We start from the raw sequence: 21,062 nt of genomic DNA, 5'->3' as shown, positions 1-21,062 counted from the left end.
GTGCAACACGAGTTCATTCGTTTATCCAATAAACTAATCATGATATACGAGAAACAGTTAGAAGGCCCAAAAGACTTATTCTCTCCAAAGCTTTAACGTATTTTTGAATTTTGTTAGGAAAGTTTTAAAGATTTAAATATTTTAAAATTAATAAAATTTATTAGTTTAAAATAAAATTAATATTTAATTAATAATATTAAAAAATATAAAGTTATATATATTTTTTCTAAATTTAAAAAATTAATAATTTCTTTTTTAAGATTAAATTTTTAAAAATTATATATATATTTTTGAAGGTTTCAAATTTCTTTGATGATTTTCAAAAGAATTGTTTTTGTCTTCATTTGGACGACCCTTTCATCCCATAGATGAAGGTTTTATCTGTTAGGCAAGAGCATTGGAGGAAGAGAAAAAGCTGGAGAGGGAGACAGTGACCATCATTGGCTGAAGAAATTTAAAACTTTAAGAATTAAAATGTAACTTTTCAAAACTTAATTCTAAAGAGAAATTATTAGTTTTTTAAATCAAGAAAGAAAATAATATAAAATTTTATATTTTTTAATATCACTTATTAAATAATTATTTTATTTTTATAACTAATAGATTTTATTAGTTTTAATTGGTTATAAGTGAATGTTTGAGTTTTTAAAACTTTGTAAATGAAAGTTCGAAGATACACTAAACCTTGAGCAAGATCCATGGGAATAAGTCTTTAGGCCATCAAAGAAAAATAAAAAATTGTTTTCACATGTACAATAACTAGAAAGAAGAAAAGATTAAGGTACCACCCAACCGACAAAGTATGAATTTGCTTCCTCTATGAATAATAACAATGACCAGTGCTCCTAGATATTTTAAACCTCATTCTTCATCTAATGGGATCCAAAAGAAATCGATCCCAGGTACCTTTCAACTAGTCATTTTCAAATGCCACCTGTATTGCCAACAAATATTCATTTTTTTACTAAAAGAATTTCTTTGATCTATAAAAATTATCGCATTCAATCCACATATGCCTGTAACGGTACAAAAATTATAGAAGGCTGAGACTTGATATGCATGTATTACAACCCCAGAAAATCCAAAAGTTGATTAAGTCTTCAACTCTACATAGTCTACTCAGCACATGAAGCCAAAACAACATCACAAGAAACTGTCGTCCCACTCTGGCGACTAAAATATATCTCCATACTCAGAAGTTGAAAGTTGGCATGTGCAAGTTGTTGTTCATGTTCAAACGTCTTTAGCTAAACCAGAGAAATCAAAATTTCCAGGATTGGAGTCAGGCTGATTTAGTTTAGGAGAGGTTTCCATCTCAGGTCTGCCTTCAAAGGGTACCCCTCGCCTAATATGTGGTGAGGGTGGAGATCGAATGTCATACCCAAATGCATCAAAGAAGTGGTTCTTCATATCTTCAGCTGCTTCAAAAAAGCGACTGATCCCACCAAAGAAGTGACGTTCAATTGAGTCAATATCACTGCGAACCCCAGGGAAATCAAACGGTGCATCATGTGATCCAGAGGGGTAAGACCCTCTCATCACCTCCTGTGTGACATCTTCTTCAGTGTACTCTTTGTCAGATTTAATCACTTCCACAGGCCTAAATGAAATAACAAATAAATAAATCACGAGAAATTTGGAACAGCCAAAAAAATAGAAAAAGAAAATACATAAATAAAAGGAATGAAGAACCAAAAAGACTAGATGAGCATTACTCCACTTACCATAATTGATGACAAGTCAGCTAGTTTTCAATACAAGATTAAAAAGATGGCCCAATTGGACCAAGTTGACATTGATACTTTAACCAATATAATGGTGTAAGGTAGTTGCGCAGCAAGATGCAATCACGATTGAGAAGTCACCAGTTTATTTTTTCATCCATTTACAAATTTTAAGCTCATTACAATCCAAAACATGCAACAGAACACAAACAAACACAAAATGACCTAAATCCAACAACTTTGTCTACTGCATCACCGTGTGCAATCATAATAGATGACTGCACTTAGCTCATTTGGCCATCTCATGAAGTTTTTCTCCACATTCCTTCAATTGTAAACATAAATTCTTGATGCATGAAGATGTTAGCAATAAATGTTTTAATCTCATCTGTTTCCCCTAAATGCTGGCATATAAATTTCATCCATTTTTTCCACCCACCACTCAAACTTCGCCAACCGCTAAGCTTTATCTGCACAATATGCCGCCTAACTTTTCGAATCAACAAGTATCAATGAACTTGTTAGGAGCAACATTTATATCTCCCACAAATGGAAACAAGGGCTAAGTCATGTAGAGGGACAAGTAGCCAAATTATGATATTGACAGATGGCAGCAAGAGCAAAGAAGAGGAGGAAGCTGGATCACCAAAAGTCAAGGCTGGAAAGTGACAAAAGGAGAGTGTGGGAGAGGGTTTTGCAAAGGGAACAAAAGCTGGAATGGAACCACAGAGGAGGAAGAATTCAGAAGACAAGAAAGGGTTTAGGAGGAGAGTGTCGGTTTCAAGAATGCCTGTCTGTTTTACTTACTGTTTTATTGTTATGAACATGTAAATCTAACATGAAAATGTATATGGATTGGGAGCAATGAAATGCTGTTTTGATGGTTTATCACATACTGTGCAATTGTGTTAATTATTCTTTTTGTTATTGCTTGGATATTCTGCGTGTGTGGTTGGTTTTGGAGAAAATTGCTGCCTGTTCTGTGTGACAAGGGATGAATGATTGTAGGAACATCATTAAAATTCAGTGTGACATATCACCCGCACACTAATGGTCAAACCAAAGCGGTAAATCAAGGGCTAGAAACTTACCTATGGTGTTTTTACTTCAAGCAACCAAAACAGTGGCCAAAATGGTTGGCATGGGCAGAATTTTGGTACAACATGACATTCCATAGTGCTATAGGTATGTCCCCTTTCAAGGCTTTGTATGGAATGAAACCCCCCACCCCACCCACTCTATTTAGATTGATGGAAGAGGAGTCTAACTTTTTCAATCAACAAGTATCAATGAACTTGTTAGCAGCAACATTGATATCTCCCGCAAATGGAAACAATAACAGCAAAAGAGTCATGAGAAGACCAGTAGCAAAATTATGAAAATGACAGATAGCAGCATGAGCAAAGAAGAGGAGGAAGCTGGATCAACAAAAGTCAAGGCTGGAATGTGGCAACAGGAGAGCATGGGAGAGGGTTTTGCAAAGGGAACAAAAGCTGAAGGAGAATCGAAAGAGGAGGAAAAATTCAGAGGACAATAAACGTTTAGGGGGAGATTGTCGACCTCTCAAAAGCTTGGCTGTTTTGCTTACCGTTTTATTGTTGTGAACATGTAAATCTGATATGAAAATGTCTATGGATTTGGAGCAATAAAATGTTGATGTGATGGTTTATCACATTCTGTGCAATTGTGTTGATTATTCTTTTTGTTATTGCTTGGATATTCTCTGTGTGTGGTTGATTGTCACTGGAGAAGAAATATTGCACTGCAGTTCTGGGTGATTGGAAGGGTGAAATTGTTGCTGTTGTGAATTTGAGGTGCTCAACAGAGCAAGAGAAGACAAGGTACCTATCAGAACTCAAATTCATAATTTCATATAAATAATGTAATTCCATTGTCAAAAACCCTTGCAAATTTGCAGCAATATCAAAGCCATAAAACTAGTTGTGTCATAGGTTTAATAATATATTTTCGCCTAGTAAAGTAAACCAAAAAAAAAAAAAGTGAATAAGATAGCCCTTTCGGAGATTACTTAATCTTCACTTATTAACACATTATGAACATGTGGCACTGGAAATGAGATCACATCTTTAGCATTCCATACCAAATATGTCCGACAAGATAGAACAAGTATCTGTATCTGCAACTATTTTCTCTATATCTTCTTCTTTTCTTTCAAAATCTCAAAACAACCCCAAAATCATGCATATTTAAATATAAATTAATCTCCTAAATACCCATACTTCCATACTTCACACTTGGGCCAACCTAGTTATTCTTTCTATACTATACCCTTAAAACCAGACAAAGAGAGTATGCCACAAAACACAGGAACCTCATAATTGGTTCGTTGCACAATGTACAACAATCTTCCTCACTAATTCAACAGTTTGATTTCAATCTCCATGTTTACCTATATGTTCAAAAACCACAATTTAATTTTTAAAATTCTAAAATTTCTACGCCAAGCACATATATTCCAATACACATACGACTGTACGACTTGTATAATTAATCGAAAGAATAAAAATTCAACAAGAAAACTATAAGATCGTAAGCATATTAAATTCATATATAATGAATCGATTAAAGAGTTCTACTTCGTTAATTTTCGAATTTTCCTCACAAAAATAAAAAAGGAAAAAGTAATCGAAAACAAAGCTAAATGAGTACGAGAGTTTAGAAATTTACTTTCCGATGCAGTTCCTGAGAATCTCTTCAGTTTTCTCGCACTTTCTGACGAACTTTCCGGGCTCTACTTCTTCGGTTCTGCACTGCGATCTCACCACCTTTCTCGTGGCGCAACCTCCACCGTTCAATGAGTTGACAGAATAGTCTGGCGCGTCGTAACCGCCACCGTTAGAGGAGTTAACGTAACCGTCTGCAGCGGCGTCGTCGTCATCTCTCCAAACCCAACCCATTCTTTAGGCTCTAGAAAACTCACGAATTAATCGCTTTGTTTTTAAGTAACTTCAATCTGCGTGGTTTTCCTTGGTATATATAGTGATTACATGACCCCCATTGTTTTTAAAACTAGTAAATCCACCCATAAATGAACAAAATTAAAACTTATGGATAAGATTGTCAATTATTAAACATATAAGAGATTTATTTTATTTATAACATTTAGGGGCGACTAACAAAATTTTTCAAAATACCATGAACCCTAAGAGGCTTGGACCATTAAACCCAAACCAAAGCCCAAGCCTGAAAACCCATTCATTTGTTCTCCTTTCTGTTGCGTTGGGCATCACTCTCTCATATTTCTCAGCCAGAGTCACAGTAGCCTCTGTCTCTCCGTCCGTCACATCTCTAATTGTAAATACATCTCTTTGCTCTACGGTATATTCGTTTCTCAAGTTTCATTCAATTCATTGAAGTTGATTTCGGCTTACTTTATTTATTTATTTATTCCTCATATATTGTTATTGTTAATGCAATGTTTTTTCAAAGTTCGATCCCATTGCGTGGTGTTTTATTTTGGTTTTTATTTTTTGCTCCTAATTTATTTTTATTATCTGGATTTCTTTAGTATTTTTGAGGAGGATGAAGCTGTGTACCCTAGAAACACTATTTACAGCCTTTTTTTAAATAAAAAAAAAGCTAAGTACATTTGGTATTAATATAAAAAATGTTTTTTTTTTTCGAATTAATTCTCTACAAAATATTATTTTTTTAGTTTTATATTTGTAATTCACGTGAGCATTAGTCTACTTGTTCTGTGCTCAAAGTACTTAGATATGCGGAGTAATGTCCAATTTTTTAACTAAGTTAAGAGATGTCGTTATTGAGTGCATTTTATTGATGCAAGTAATCCAAAATTTTTGGAAATTTTCATTTTTCTTTTTCAATGGTTGGACTGTGTTTTTTGAAAATAAGTGGAGAATGTGAGGGATATGTCATTATTATTGTTAGGGTTTGGTAAATTTGTTCAAAGCTGCTCAGTCAATTAATGTTGTTATAATTTTAGTCTCCTGCACCAAGTGTTTATAGCTTTTTAATATGTTGTCTTGTGTATTCCTGTTTCTTGAGTTTTTTTTATCTATTTGCATAGCTGAATGTTTCAGATTATTTGACATATTTCAGCGTGGGAATTCTTTGTTAAGCTATTTGAAGTCATGGTGGGGTGGCAGAGACATTTGCAGTTTGTTCTTCGTCAAGTTGGAAAAAGGGTGGAACATAATTTCAATGCATCTTCCAAGTTTTCTTCTCTGTCTCATGTGGAATCCCCTCTTTTTCCGGGTTAGCTTATTGCAATTCTCTATGGGAACATATTATGGACTCTTTATTTTTTTTTTAAAGAAATCATATTATTGACTCTTCCTCTTGACTGAATAAGAATCTAAGGTCAAATTCCTAGGTTTAAGTAAATGCTTAGTTGATAGAGAAATATGCAAAACCAAATTTAAATTTTCCTTTTTATCATTCTCCTTAAAATTTTGCAGGTCAGTTAGCACATGTTCAAAGGCTCTGGAAATCACCCTCTTCAAACTTCTCGAGGCCTTTATATCAGTATCTGCAGCAATTGGTGATTTTGCATGACCTTCCCATTTTATATTTCAGATATATGCTTGATTGATCCTCTGTGTTAAATGTAATAGAGAGAAGCAACGCATCAGTTTAGTTATGACACACAATGAGACCACACATGTTTTGCAAATTGTCTGTTAAATGTCCATGATTCTAAGGTAGATCTGATAGCATTGTACACATGGCTAGCATGGATTTCTCGTATAGGGGCTACTTTATGAATTGATATTGGGAAAGATTAATTAATTTAAGATAATTTAATTAGATATCTGTTCTTGCCAAACCTTGTTCAGCTAGCTTGATGTTCTTCTTCATGTGTCTATGGCCAACCTACCCTTTGTTGTACACTAGCACTCCTTATCTTGAGCTCTAAGGTCCTGTACGGTTGGAAACTCTGTGTAATTATTTGGTTTTTAAGTTGAAGCAGAGGCTAACATCTCAAGCAAGAGCTTACACTTTTCCTAATAATTTTCAAGATAAATGATATATCTGCTGGAAGCATGATTTAAAGATCCTGAGTTTGACTTGTTCAACCCTTGACATGTGTAAACTACAGGCATTGTGGGTGCTATGCATAGTTGTCAAAGGCGAAAAGCACCAAAAGGCAATAAGAGGTTCTATTGCCTAAGCGAAAAAGGCGAAGCGAAGGCGTCAATTTTTTACCAAAGATGGTTAAAAAATTCTATTAATTTTTATTTCATTTCCATTAAATTTAAATTATTTGTTACTACATCAACAATAAAAAATTGAGCGACAACTGTATCAACAGTCTTAGATTTGACAACAATTAGTTATCATGCATAGACTTCTCTCACAACCTTCTATAAAGGATCGGTTAACCTATACAATGACCTTAAATCTCTTTAACAACCCTAGAACTCACTGACAACCTCTTGACAACCTTAGAGCTCATTGTTGACCTCTCGATGACTTTAGAATTTGTTAGTGATCTCTTCGACAAACTTGAATCTCACTAGAGACCTTAAAAATTGTTAATAACCCTCATATTAAACTGAAAATTGCCCAAAACCTGCCTACAAGCCTAAAACTATGCCAAAAACTGTCTAGAATTTGTCGATAACGCTATAATCTAGTTGTGGATAGTCTAGGTGATAATAAGGCAAGCTTTTTCAGTGCCTAAAGATTCTCCCAAGGCATCGAAAAAGCATTAAAAGCGACTGCCTTTGAACCGCTAGTCGCCTTGAACATACTTGAGATGATGTGGCCGTTGCCTTGAGTAAAGTGTCACTTAAGTGTGCCTGAGGCGTGCCTTTGACAACTATGGTGCTATGTAGTTCAGCTGGTTTGGGTCCCTTGGGGCTATACAAAGGTCTTTGGGACTGGTTTGGTTTAATTTTTTTATATTAATAAACATATAAATTTTAAAGAGTAACGCAAACTACAGGAATTTGTTTAGATTATGGGGGTTTTAGTTAAGTGTTCAAGATGCAAAATTTATATATTTTATTTTTATCTTATTTCGGGTTTTACTGTTATAACTTCTTGTGTCTTATCAACTTTATTGTTGTTACTTTAACAGGGTATTTCCAGCTCAAGGAAGTTACTGGCAGAGTCATCAAATGAGACACCTATTTCATCTCCATTGACTCCTGTGTTAGCAATAGATAGTGGAAAAACTGATGAGCAGAAGGTGGTAGCTAAACCCTCAAAAGTTCAAGCAGTTCGAAAGGGCATAAAACAGGTACTAACATAAAAAATACGACTGGAACTTTTATTTTCATTTTGTGGTTTTTGAAGTGTGGATCTTATTCCTGCTGTTCTTCTATCCAAGTTGACTGCTCACAGTTCTAAGCTTTAAAATGTTGTCATGTATTAGACTTCCAATTTAAATTGCTTGAGAGAACATGATTTGCACATGGTTTGTGCAAACAAAAGATATACATTGGTGGATCTCTATTATGGACATTTTGCTATTTCTAGCTCAATATGTTTACATGGTCCTTTTCTTCACCATTTGACTAGCTTTAGTTCACTTGCTCTTTCAGAGTCCTAAAAAGGTTAACTTGGTTGCCAAATTGGTACGTGGCATGCGTGTGGAAGATGCATTATTGCAGCTACAAGTGACCATAAAGCGAGCAGCACAAACTGTCTATCAGGTTATCCAGCCACATGACTCTTGTAGATTTCATCAAGTAGGAAGACTTAAAAAATTTTAACGTCATAATGGGGTGGGTTTGTCAGAGTAAATTCTCAATTAATCAATAGTGTGACAAACTTTTTTTTCTTGATTTTAGCCTTTGTCAAAATAGTTCCTAAATCTTGAAATAAAGAAAACAAGAATAAAATAAATAAATTAAAAATTATAATCAGGAAGCAGCTAAGGTGAAGAAAGAAATGCACTTCGTGAAACAAGATGTGGACTGTATTTGTTATTTTTAAAGTTTCATTCTGTAAAGTATTTTCCAAATAGATTATGATTCCTGCCCATGAACTAAGACAACTTTTAACATTAGTGCATAAAGGTGTATCCAGAGGATTGAACACAAGAATGCTTGCGTTTCCGGTGAATTGAGGAATGTAAATTTTAGCATTCATGTGTTTAAAATCTTTTTTTTTTTCTGTAGGTTATTCGCTCTGCCCGAGCTAATGCCACTCATAATCATGGGTTCGATCCTGATCGTCTACTTGTTGGTAAGTAATTGCAAGTGAATTTTTCTTCTATATATATTTTTTCATTGATGATTCTGTACATTTAATTCTATACAGCTGAGGCATTTGTGGGGAAGGGATTTTATAAGAAAAGGATTTCATACCATGCCAAGGGAAAATGTGGAATTAAAGTAAGACCAGAATGCCGTTTGACAGTGGTTGTTAGGGAGATAACTCCAGAAGAGGAGGCGCAAATAGCCCGGTTGAGAGTCCACAATTTCCGCAAGAAGACTAAGAGGGAAAAACAGCTTGTACCTCATACGCTTATTGAGACAACTCCAATTTGGAACCGAAAAAGAAAAACCCGCCGTGATGAACCAAATGTGGCTGCTTAAGGTTAATTTCTTCATGTTTAGGCCTTTTGTTGCAAGTTTTTATTAGTTTGTGAGACCTGGATCTGCGTTATAGCAGGAATTATCGTGTAGAATTGTGCTACCAAAATATAGCTTCAGAGGCCGCATGTGGTTTCCAACACTAAAATTTAGAATTTCAGGGAAACATATTTCCAGTTTAATTCATCTGTAGAATGAAATAATTTTTTGTAATGAACATATATCCATAATTCTCTGTTTCTTGATACCATTTTAGAAGACTGTATAAAAAGTAAATCAAATTTTATCACTTTTGACATTCAAATTCAACAATAACGAAAGTTAATTTTGAACCATCACCACTTGAGGTTTTCAAAAGTTAGGCGAATAAAAAATGAGACTTGCTTGCTTACTGCTTAGCAGTTTGGTTTATCAATGTTCGCTTAAATTTTGAGTTGTTAAATCAGTGCAAACAGGTTCGATGAGATTCAGTCTAACAGACATATGAATACACCTTATAAACCAAAATAATTAGAAAGAATGTTAACTATTCAAAAGAGCATTCAAGATCTTAACATATCATCACTCTATCACCCTAACACTCTCTATTAGTCTTGGGTGAATGTTACAATGTTAGCATCACTATTTGTGTCACAGGATTATAGTGGAGAGATATGATAATGACTTTGATATTAAATAATATGAATCTTAGAAGAAATATGCCTTAAAAGTTAACTATTCAGATTAAAGAATTCAACGCTATATAAACTATAAATTAGAAATTTATGTTTTTTAATATAAGATTTAAATCTTATATTTTCACCTAGGATCTTAACACACCATTCGTCCTTACCCAAGCAGAATTCACAAAACTCATACACTCTGCTTCTGAAACTGAGAGCACTTCTGAAAGCAAAATTTATCAATCACTCAGCTACTTTTCTTCGCCACAACAAAAAATTTTACTAACAGTCATTCAAACCGGTCCTCAGATGTAAAGACAGATGGAGGACGTTTCTATGGCCCACGAACACAACAATTGATGCCATCGTCACTCTATCACAATCAAATATATTAAACTTCTAAGGGTGATGTTTTTGATAATTGTAATTTTGATAACACCATTGTCACTTGATGAGACAAATTTTCCCATCGTTAGAGAAAATTACTATAAGCCTTTTGAAGTAGGCATGAGCTTTCATGAAAGGATCTACTGTGTCTCATTTAAATCCAGTACAACCTTAACGACATATCTCACATAATAACGACAAACAATTTATTTGATGCACACAAAAAGCATAATATACCTTTTGGATATAGAAATATTATTTTTTATCATCATAGTTATTAGTATCTTATAATATAAAATATATATTTTATAATATAATATGAATAAAAAACTATACATATCATAAAATATATTAAATTAATAAAATATAATAAACATATCATATAATATGATACATATTTTATTATAAATACATATTATAAATGTAAATTGATATATTTAAAAAAAATGATATAATAAAGATGTATATAAAAAATTTTAATTTTCAAAAAAATTTATAATATTTTTTAAAATGATAACGTGTTAATTAATTTTTTTATTATTTTATTATTTAAAAGTTTTATCATATAATATAATATTAGATATATAATACATAAATTAAACTTTTAATATACAATTCGACCACCGTACCCAAAAACAACAGACAATAATACATGCACTGCTCATGTATTAAATACGTAGCTTTGGTTTCTCCACAGCCATAAATTTAACCAGTTGTCATCTCTTTTCTGTAGCATACGAAGTTTACTCTGTAAAGTTGAGGCTATCCTCCTGCTAACGCATGCATATTTTCATTCTTCATCAACAAATTCGCATTGTAATCTTTTAGCATTCACAAGGAAGAAAAATTCCTCCATACAAATCACATTGTATCCATCTAAACACTGATACAAGATGTGCATACACACACACATCAATGACCCATAAAAAATATATATATACTCCACGCGTTGTATCATACTTGGATAAACATAAATAGGCGTATCCAACCGAATTGAATGCTTTCTCGAACAAGAATGACACCTATTCCTATTAAATGTTCCTTCACCATTGACATAGTTACCAGTAGCAACCAAATATTACCACCAAAGAGAGAGAAAAGCAGAGAGGTTTGGTAGAGGCGAAATCTGTATGTACAAGAGGGTGAAGTAGCCCCCATTGTGAAAATTTGACTGAAATTTCAACATGTAAGATGAAGTATTTGCCAATAACTTTAATCTTTTACTGCCACATTTTTCCAAACTGTACAGTGTTTAAAACTATTTCTTTCCTCTGTGTTGCCAATTTCTGCTCGGCATGAAGGTAACAGCTAATCTAAGTCTTGATTTCCAAATTGGGTAACAACTGTACATCTATTTTATGTTAGACATCCAAGATTCGCCTATAAAAAAGAACATAAGCTGCTGACGTCTTAATCCGCTCTTCACTGACAGGGTAAACCTTGTCATCATCAAACTCAAACCACCTCTTATGCCCAAGCTGCACAGAAGCAACAATGTCAGACTTTTCGCATTATGCGAACAATTCAAGTATCTGATATGCCTCAGATGTATGAACCTAAAAATCCAACACTTAGAAACACTTTAGAACAATCAGTTTAAACAATCAACATGCATGAACTTCAATTTGCTTAGAAGCAAACCACCAGACACTAATGCAATAATCAGCAGGCTGAAAAATTATTACTCTTAGTACAAAAAGGTGGATACCAAAGAAATTGAAGAAAAGATGACTTTGTAACTGAATTCTATCATCAAAATTTAGACAAGCAGCACGAAAATTCAATAACAAAAGGTGTTTGACACTATCACATTTTCAATCACTAAAAACTGTGTTGCAGGTGGAACCACAACTTCCAATTAACCCTCCATAGTAAGGATTAAAAGATTAAAAAAAAATTTCATAATCACATCATAAAATCAATCTGCTGCAAAACATGTCCTAGCACCCCAGTAAATTATACCTCACTTAAACTTAACACAGATCCCTATTTAGATCTGAAGTTAGCATTCATCAGTAACACAAAATACTGTCTTTCTTTGGCATGCACTGCGAAAATCCCACATATACAAGTACTTTGGACGGTTTCAGACTTCACAGTTCTGATAGAAAAATGGTTAAGGTAAATGTCTACAAGCAATCAGAGGAATACAGACATAAAGAGACAATACTTACATCAACAAATGCAGTGTAGTGACCACCTCCCATGCCTCCATAGTGATTACTTATTGCATACAGGACATAGCGATAGGATAATTGGCTGTCTTTGTGGGAAATGTAAGTTGAGAGATCAAGATCATCAATTGGAAAATCAACATATGTTTCCAGCTTGCTCTTAAGATACCGACTGTATGAGAACCTCTTTAAATGAATAACCAAAATGTCAGGCAATCTCCAAAGATCTAATTTTTTGCTGGCTTGCCGGTGCTTCTGGCACCTGGGGCAGTACCTGACATATTAGCATCAATTTGCATTAAAAATTCAATTTGTATACATGATACTATTTATATAATTCTTAAAACGGTAAAAAGAAATGAGCATAATACAACTAAATATAAATAACCAACTGATTGATTAGTGTACTAACCACATGTCTTCTAGTCCCAAGGGCTCCTCTTTCAAGAAGGCTTCTAGGCATTTGTATAGAGAAACAGATTCTTGAGGCTTCCTGGTCCACAACTGGGGCTTGAAAACATCCAACAATGAGCTGAGAAGATGTGTATCATATTTTTCACTCATCTTATCTGACCAATTAACAATTATATTCAATGGCTTGTTGAACTCTGAGATTGATATCGGCTCATTCATTTTAATTTGTGTTTCTTCTTGTCCACCCATATAGTAGAGCTGAAAGTCAGGGCTCAAAAGTATTTCATCTCCTATTTCAGTATCTGAGCCAGCATCATTATCTAAGATTGTTGGGCTATAAGAATCCTCTGCCACTGTATCTTCATCATCTATATTCCCCGTATCATCCAAGTCAATTAATACATCTTCCACAGGCATTAAAAATGGATCAAGTAATTTCAGAAACATATTACAGATCTCAGATCCATTGGTAAGATCAGTTAACCTTGCTACAAGAGGTGTGCCAAATTGCACTAAATGTGAAGTTGACCTACGAAGAACATAAGACCTGATTCCATCATCATTTTATAAATAATAAATAGAATTAAATTTACAATTGTTTTAGAAAAGAAATATATACAAACAAATTTAATAGTGTCTTTTCATGATGATTCTGAAGCCAATAGGATGAATACCCCTGCTTTTCTTTTACACAAAATATGACACAACTTTTGGATAATTAAGTACATCTTTTTCTATGGAAAATAAAGGTACTTAAATTACTGATGTCAGACATGATCTCCAGCTAATTGAAACTGCACTTGACCAAAACTCGAAATAGTTTAGCCTGGGCAAAAAGTGATGTGCAAAAGAAAACCTATAACAGAAGCATATTTGAACTACGTTCCTTCTACATTTATATAATCAACAAGTAGTACCCTATGTAGTATAAATAGTATCTTGATAACCATGAAGATAACTTGTCAAACTTTTATGTAAGTTCCTCCATAGACATGTAAGTTAACCATGGAAGCTTATTGAGTAAAAACACAGCATATGCATGCATGCATCCATCATCTACTAACACAATATCCTTTTGATACAAAAAGGAAACACCACAAAAAGATGTACTAAAAGCAAAATTAAACCGCCATAAATAACCCTAGTGGAAATACGAGCAAGCTTACTCTGACTCCCTTCTTCGATGCACGAATACAATCAAGGAGGATGCTTCATTATCTTTTGGTAATCGATAAGCCACAAGTTTGTCTTCATCTCTTATCAAGGCCAAAGAATCAGATGGTTCCTCCAGAAAACGAAAAATTTGATTCTTGTATATCTACAAATTAGACTATACTTAGACCTCAAATAACCAAAGTTATAACTGCAAGCAGAAATTTGATCCTGAATACACATCTCAATAAACATATGGGTTGCATATATAAAAAATAAAGAAAAAAGGCAGTCTCTTTCAATGAAGAAGCATAATTTATAATTAACACATGAAATAAATTAATATGATGGTTCTTAATCATCTCATAGTTTTTCCATCTCACATTAAATTGCTTTAGTTACAATAACAAATAAGAGTTTAAATTCAGTAAATAATCAAATATATTTTAATTTTGTCACCATAATATACTTAGCATAGGAGATCTGTTAATTACAGATCCTATATTCATAAGAAAATGTGACAAACAGTCGTGGTGTCTGAGCACATACCTTAATCAAGTTAATCCTATTGTATAGGAGGAACCATTGAGCCAAGATGATTGTATTCAACATAGTAATTGCTGGATGATGGCTATTATTATGGCATTATTGATGGAACACTAACAAAGAAGCAACATCTAAAAAGCAAAATGCTAATGCTATTTCGCCTATTTTAAAGACCATAGCTGCCACGACATACCTCAGCCACCACAAGAGTTTCCTCATCTCTTAATGAACATGAAATGTTCAAGGCCTCAATCAGATCCTTAGTTCTCCCATACTTTGGCACAGTTACAGTTAACGGAATAGGCAATGTACTTCCATCACTGCTAAAAACTGTCACAGTCATAGTCCGCATTGTTGTGGAAGGTAAAGGTAGTGAAAGGTACATAAGTGGATCAAATGTGACAGAAACCTTCTTGCAGTTAGGGCAGACCAACATTGACCGGTACTGACCCTAAAATGAGAAAAAGAAAATGTAAATTCAGTTGAAAAAACTAACTAGAGTTTAAACCAGTTGCTTATAAAAAAGTTAACATTCCAAAATCAAATCAAACATAATAGGAACTATTCTTCCAAAGTTACAAAATGCTAAAAAACATGGAGAACTTTTACGATTAGTCATTGACATCCATTTCGATTGGAAGCATGACATCATCGGGAAACAAGAATGCTGAAACTACAGAATATTTCATCATAATAAAAAGTATAATTACATGAGCAAGTTGAGTACAAAATTACACATTTATTATACATGTCAAACTCGTCTATTTGCAGAAGACTTACTTGACATAAATCAACTATGATGGAGTCATTGCGAGCTCGGTGATTTCGCCAATATTCTTCAGCTACTTCTTTTTCCAGGCGTCCCTCAGTGTCCTTGGCTTCTATGTATGGCTTGCATTTAACTCGGTTCAGATCTTCATGGAGTCCATCCAACAAAAAAGCAAGGAATTCCTGAATTACACCATTTGAACATATTAAAAGGAATTCCTACCACATATATCAAAGCTATGCTAGAATAGTCTGCATCCACATCCACAAGTGATAACAGATCACCATGCAGATAATGGAATTCAAGAATAAAACTAAAGTTCTTTAGCAGAAAACATCGCTAACCTGAGAATCATGCTGATTATAGCCACTGAATTGAGGGGCAAAATTAACAAGTTTTAACTTGAACATTCTTGGAGCTATTGGCATTGCTCCTGGAGACCATATTTTTCTCACTAGATCTCCAAATGCTAAAGCAAGTTCACCCTGTAATATGGTAAGACAATTTAAGTTAATGGATTAGGGCAAAGCAAAAAAGAGATACAAGAAAAGTGACCATCAAATGAAAGCTACACCTAATGGCATACCTTTAGTCCCAACGGATTATCATAATTAATCTCTTTTTGGTAGTCCCCAAGGAAGTAATCAACAAGCTCTGGGGTATGAGCCAAGCACTGGATTGCACTATTCATGAAACAAGTATTTCCAAGATTTTGTAAACCCGTCAAGCCTAAGAAACTGAATCCTCCACTTCCACAAATTGAGGTGGAAGGTATTGTATAAGGACTCAGGTTATCAACAATGCCATTCATCTTAAATGAACCATGACAGAAAGAATCACTTGTATTGGGGTGTTCTATCATATCATCAGTGCTCTCCTTCAAAGAATCAGAGAATCCATGGACTTGCAATTCAAGGAGAATCTGTAGCAACAAATGAAAATGGAAAAATTGAAAAAAAAAAAATTACACCGAACAGCTAACTATCAGGCATGGGAAGTTAGACATATCTTGCAAGACATGAAAGCTTAAACGGAATACAGAATCAAGTTTGATTTGTACAGTATTTGCATTAACAAGTTGCACTGAAACTTTTCAATAACTGCCCTCAAAATAAATCATCAGAAATGTCATATTACTATAAACATCTAAATTATATCAAAATGAAGATTAACAGGCATAGTCTAGCACTGTTAACTTTTAGCTCCAAGTATTGCATGGTGAGTGTTCAGGCACCTACTATTCATCCTAAAAGTAATGCTGAACTTTTTTCCCCCTTTTTTCTTTAAGATCAGAAATCGCAACATAAAATATGGAACTGAACCCTTAGAGTAGATCAATGTAAAGTTGATAGCAGTCCATGTATACTGCCATAGTACCAAACCTAGATCCTACTTAACAAAGAAAAATCAAGAATCGGATTTCAAAAAACCACAACAGAACTAAAAACATGCCAGATTGATAACCCATTGGATAATTTCTTGCATCATTACAGCAATTTGAGAAACCACCCTAAAAGTCTTTTTAAGAGTATCAGAGAAGCCAAAAAATAAAAATTGAACTAGTCATTTAATAATCATTTACTTCTTTATACTTGCAACCTTCCAGCTTCTGATGAAAACCATATATTGTAAAGTTGTAATAAATGTTGTTGTACCTCTTCACTTTGTCCTGTGAAATCATTCGACAAATTGACTCTATCATTCATAAAAAACTGTGTTGTATGCCCTGAGAAGTCCCAAATAAAGAGCTGTAAAATAAATGAACACATTAAGCAATTATACTAAGCCAGAAGAGAATTACCTTTGTTAGTAAAGTATCAATTAGTAAACTCACCTGTTCGGACACAGAAATGAATATATCGTAGGCTCTCTTGTAAAGGTTAACCTTATTGTCCTGAAAATACAGTCTATTATGATATAAAAGAAGTGCAGAACTTTGTTGAAGGAGAGAAAATCTGTGTTAGAGAGACTGATAGCGTGTAAGCTCTATCAACCAAAACCAAATACCAAACGGAACATATGATATGGATCCAAAAATTAACATATGTCTCATCTAGATTTTCAATAGTAACGATATGAAAGATTTGATGCCGATTACAGGCTTTGTTAGAAGGAAGTATCCCCATTGGAAGCTATGACCAATAAATAGTTTGCACAATGACAAAGACAGCCTCCTAACAAAGGCTCTGGTATAGGAACAATTAGTGAATACTTAAATATACAATAAATAAGAGGAGACTAGGCTCCAGGTATATGTTGTTGAACTTCAAAAAGAATTCCCTTTGAACTGGTTCACAAACCAAATTACGAATTACAGCTACTACAGGACCAGAATTCAAACAAAGAATAGGATACGACTTGAACACAACAAACCTTTAAGTTGATCTTAACTACCAATGAATTTGTTTCCAGCAGAACAGAAAGCCTAATTTGCAATGGAAACACATCCTGCAAATAACTGCCTGCAATGAAAGGACTCCCCACGTTCCCCGATGCTAATTTAATATCATTATGCCTATTAAAAAATAAGAATAAAATCAGTGCTCAAAAGCAATGAAAAAGCTACCGCCTTCTATCCAAAGACTTGTCCAAATATATAAGCTCTCAAGAAGTAAATAACATTCAGTTTCCACTTCCAACCGTTCGTGAAAACTTAAGCATTTATTATTACAAAATACACTGAGTTGTACAAAGGCTACAAAGTGCAGGAAACCACAATATCCTCAGGGAAGAAGAGTGCACATATTTTGAAAGATTTTGAAATGCAAAGGAAATAATGCACTCTACAGTCACTGAAACACTTTTACATGGATCCAAAAAGCAGTTTCTTGTAACCAAAATGATGTCTGGTAACATTACCAGCTTTACCATGCAGTTTATTAAACAATCAAGCAAAATGAGTAAAGCTTTGCTCACTTTAAGAGCCCTATATTGGCTACAAAGTGAAGGAAACCACAATATCGTCAGGGAAGAGTGCATTAAATGAGTTTGATTTCACAAATTTTGAAACACGCCGAAATGCGAAGGCAACAAAATGAACTCTACAGTCACTAAAACAATCTCACATGATTTTAAAAAAAACAGTTCCTCTGTAACCAAATTGTTTACTGTTAAAATCACCAGGCTAACCATACATAACAATAAAGTGAAACTAAATCAAGGTTTTCTCACCATTTAAGAGCCCGCAACCAAATCCCTTCAGGAAGCAATGCATACTCGCAGCCCAAAGAACCGTCTTTATTTCCATTACCACTCTCCTGAAACGACTCTAGCTTCTTCAACTCGAGCACAATCTGGAAGTTATCAGTGTCACAGTTAGATGAAACTCGATACACAACACCACCTCCTCCTTTTTGATCAGCAACAAGTTGTTGTGCCTCCTTCCACCACCTGAAAATGCAACGCAAACACCAGACCCCATAAACAAAGACATGTCGTTTTCTTTTCTTTTTCTTCTTGTTTCCATCATTGTAGCCAAAACGACACCGTCACAGCCTACATTCACCACACCATTCAAAAATTCACTTCCTCCCCTTCAACTCACCCAGAACCACAGCAAAACACAATTTTTTTTTCCTCAACACAAAAACAAAATTATTCCTCCATTTTCTCGGAAACCAAACAGAATAAAAAAACTGAAAATATATAAAGAAGAGTACCTGTACGGAACAAGGTAGAGTTTGAGTCGGTCATCTTCTTCACGAAAAGCGGGATAAATAATAAAACCACTCGGTGAAAAACTGTAGAAGTAGTTTTGGAGAGAGGAGCTGGGGTTTAAATCAAAATCGAGGAGATGATCGTCGTCATCATTGGAGAAAAGATTGCTGCTGCTGTTATTGATGTTACCGTTGTCATCGTGGTCCATTAAACGTGCAGATGGAGGAGAGAGTAGAGCTGTTAGGGTTAAGGTTTTGGTGAAGCGGGAATTGCAGAGACGGAAAGTGGAGAGTATGAGACGCGAGATGAAGCGCGTGGCGGTACAAGTGAAGAAGAGCGATGATTGAAGCTTTTCTGCAAGACGGCTCATGAAAAAAAGCGTGACTCAGCGAAGTTGTTACAGGTTTATTCAGTATATAAATATTATAGCGTTTTCTTAGGGTGTTCAATAATGGTATATTTTATAATATTAGATTAAAAAATTTTAGGCCAAGGCAGAAAAAATCTAAAAACACAATTTTTATATATATTATAAGATTAAAATGTTTATTAAAAATAAATAAAATGATTTTTAATTTATGAATTTAGAAAATAAATAAGAGGGGTGTAAAGAAGTCTATTTGTTGTAATTAATAACTTAGATAATTAAAAATATATTTATAGTTATTTGAAAAATAAAAATATAATATAAAAATTAACCAAAAGTCTTATTCTCACAGAAATTTAGATTTTTTTTAATTTTTATATATTAAAATTTAAAAAATTAAATATCTAACTATTAATTATTAAAATTAAAAAAATTTATCTGTTCACAAAATATAATTATTATTTAATATTTAATATTAAAAATAAATTTTATTTTTTCAAATTTTAAAAATTAATATTTTTTTAAAACTTTGCTTTTCTTCTTATTAGAATTTATATTTTTTCTAACCCTGTACAATAAATCTATACATCGACCGGCCAATCGATATAAATCTTCATCTTTGAACATGCAAAAATAAAAAAAACAGGGGTGAACATTGATACAATGTTAGAGAACCAGCTAGAAAAATCTACAAATATATATATATATATATACATATACATTTGAGTCCACTCTCACCTGAGCCGCGTGTGGGCACTTCTTACTCCTACCACAAATGATGAAAAGAGGTGTGGAGAAAAATGGTGGAGGCTTGCGATTCGTTTTGCGCGGCGTGCTCGATCGTCATCTCGCCAAGAGTCTAATTGTTCTTGATTTGTTTTGTCTTCTAAAAGGAAATCAAATAATAATAGATGCTCTATGATATTATTGTCTTCACAGTGTCCAATTGAACTTATCGCTTGACATGATTCAATAGCAGCTTTGTCCTCTTTGTCCTATCATTTACTTGTTTATCTCCCTTCTCTTCTTTTTCTAAGTTTTTGTTTTGTTTCTGTTAAAATATGGAGAGGAGGCATGTGCCCTAGGAATTGTTTGGGCAGAGTCTTGGTCGCCCATGGTTGGTGGTCTCAACATCAAGTGAAACAACAAGCCAAACATCGACTTGGTATACTGGAGATTGAATCTCAGTGAAAATGAAAACTGCACTTGAGAGAACAAATATCGGGAAAATAATGTCTGATCATTGTAAATATTTTTTTAAATGATTCATACTTTCATTAAAATAAAATAAATTTATAATTTTAATGAAAGAAAAATTATCATTAAAAATTTATTTTCAAATGATAAAAAAAATTTTATCATCAATCATTATTATAATTTTCCTAGTTAAATATATTAACAATGAAAATAGAAAAAAACGTTTTTTGGTTAAAGTCTCTTTCTTTTTGTAGTGATTTATTCAAATTTATGTAACTATCTCACATTTAGAGATGTTTATGAATCGAGTCGAATTAACTTCAGTGTAGTCCATCGGGCTGGGCCATGGGATGTAGAAAGTTGCATAATATTTATAGTTTTTGTGACTGAGTTCGTCCCATATTTTGACTGCTTATTTGATGAATTATGAGTGCTATTATATCTTGTTGGAAAGCTCTTTGAATCCTCTTTCCAATGATATATA

At 33.7% G+C, this 21,062-nt stretch overlaps 3 protein-coding genes across 6 annotated transcripts; 1 reads left to right on the top strand and 2 right to left on the bottom strand.

Moving 5' to 3' along the window:
- Positions 1–701: 701 nt before the first annotated feature.
- On the bottom strand, positions 702–4,700 carry LOC123195161 (fra a 1-associated protein). Its single transcript, XM_044608794.1, has 2 exons — positions 4,413–4,700; positions 702–1,600 (listed from the first exon to the last, which is right to left on the bottom strand). Exons 1-2 carry the CDS (start codon positions 4,640–4,642, stop codon positions 1,234–1,236), a joined length of 597 nt encoding a protein of 198 aa, XP_044464729.1. The 5' UTR covers positions 4,643–4,700; the 3' UTR covers positions 702–1,233.
- Positions 4,701–4,906: 206 nt separating this feature from the next.
- On the top strand, positions 4,907–9,542 carry LOC123209183 (50S ribosomal protein L22, chloroplastic-like). Of its 2 annotated transcripts, none has more exons than XM_044627028.1 (7): positions 4,907–5,039; positions 5,808–5,963; positions 6,167–6,249; positions 7,792–7,953; positions 8,258–8,368; positions 8,837–8,903; positions 8,979–9,542. In XM_044627028.1, exons 2-7 carry the CDS (start codon positions 5,840–5,842, stop codon positions 9,254–9,256), a joined length of 825 nt encoding a protein of 274 aa, XP_044482963.1. In that variant the 5' UTR covers positions 4,907–5,039; positions 5,808–5,839; the 3' UTR covers positions 9,257–9,542. The 2 variants fall into 2 exon arrangements, with proteins under 2 accessions (XP_044482963.1, XP_044482954.1); XM_044627019.1 differs by having other exon boundaries at positions 4,912–5,063.
- Positions 9,543–11,044: 1,502 nt separating this feature from the next.
- On the bottom strand, positions 11,045–20,484 carry LOC123220316 (ubiquitin carboxyl-terminal hydrolase 8-like). Of its 3 annotated transcripts, XM_044642474.1 has the most exons (14): positions 20,120–20,484; positions 19,017–19,368; positions 18,529–18,747; positions 17,731–17,872; positions 17,192–17,251; positions 17,013–17,105; positions 15,944–16,279; positions 15,702–15,842; positions 15,369–15,539; positions 14,782–15,039; positions 14,057–14,208; positions 12,889–13,437; positions 12,477–12,750; positions 11,045–11,780 (listed from the first exon to the last, which is right to left on the bottom strand). In XM_044642474.1, the coding sequence occupies exons 2-14, from the start codon at positions 19,220–19,222 to the stop codon at positions 11,664–11,666; spliced, it is 2,718 nt and encodes a 905-aa protein (XP_044498409.1). In that variant the 5' UTR covers positions 19,223–19,368; positions 20,120–20,484; the 3' UTR covers positions 11,045–11,663. The 3 variants fall into 3 exon arrangements, with proteins under 3 accessions (XP_044498409.1, XP_044498388.1, XP_044498398.1); XM_044642453.1 differs by lacking the exon at positions 20,120–20,484 and having other exon boundaries at positions 19,017–19,426; XM_044642463.1 differs by lacking the exon at positions 20,120–20,484 and having other exon boundaries at positions 12,889–13,419; positions 19,017–19,426.
- Between the last annotated feature and the right edge of the window lie 578 nt (positions 20,485–21,062).

Source organism: Mangifera indica, chromosome 1 (genome assembly GCF_011075055.1).
Source record: "Mangifera indica cultivar Alphonso chromosome 1, CATAS_Mindica_2.1, whole genome shotgun sequence".
In the NCBI taxonomy this organism is placed as follows: domain Eukaryota; kingdom Viridiplantae; phylum Streptophyta; class Magnoliopsida; order Sapindales; family Anacardiaceae; genus Mangifera; species Mangifera indica.
The sequence above is the reverse complement of the archived record's forward strand: the minus strand, read 5'-3'. Positions and strand labels throughout refer to the sequence as shown.

Bases quoted from the DNA above. Each gene is read 5' to 3' on its own strand.
- LOC123195161 (XM_044608794.1), bottom strand. From the start codon at position 4,642: ATGGGTTGGGTTTGGAGAGATGACGACGACGCCGCTGCAGACGGTTAC. The intron at 1,601-4,412 runs GTAAATTTCTAA...TATTTCATTTAG, and splicing joins CTCAGGAACTGCATCGGAAA to GCCTGTGGAAGTGATTAAAT.
- LOC123209183 (XM_044627028.1), top strand. From the start codon at position 5,840: ATGGTGGGGTGGCAGAGACATTTGCAGTTTGTTCTTCGTCAAGTTGGA. The intron at 5,964-6,166 runs GTTAGCTTATTG...AAAATTTTGCAG, and splicing joins GGAATCCCCTCTTTTTCCGG to GTCAGTTAGCACATGTTCAA. The intron at 6,250-7,791 runs GTGATTTTGCAT...TTACTTTAACAG, and splicing joins ATCAGTATCTGCAGCAATTG to GGTATTTCCAGCTCAAGGAA.
- LOC123220316 (XM_044642453.1), bottom strand. From the start codon at position 19,384: ATGAGCCGTCTTGCAGAAAAGCTTCAATCATCGCTCTTCTTCACTTGT. The intron at 16,280-17,012 runs GTACAACAACAT...TTGTTGCTACAG, and splicing joins TCACAGGACAAAGTGAAGAG to ATTCTCCTTGAATTGCAAGT. The intron at 15,540-15,701 runs GTTAGCGATGTT...GGTGTAATTCAG, and splicing joins ATAATCAGCATGATTCTCAG to GAATTCCTTGCTTTTTTGTT.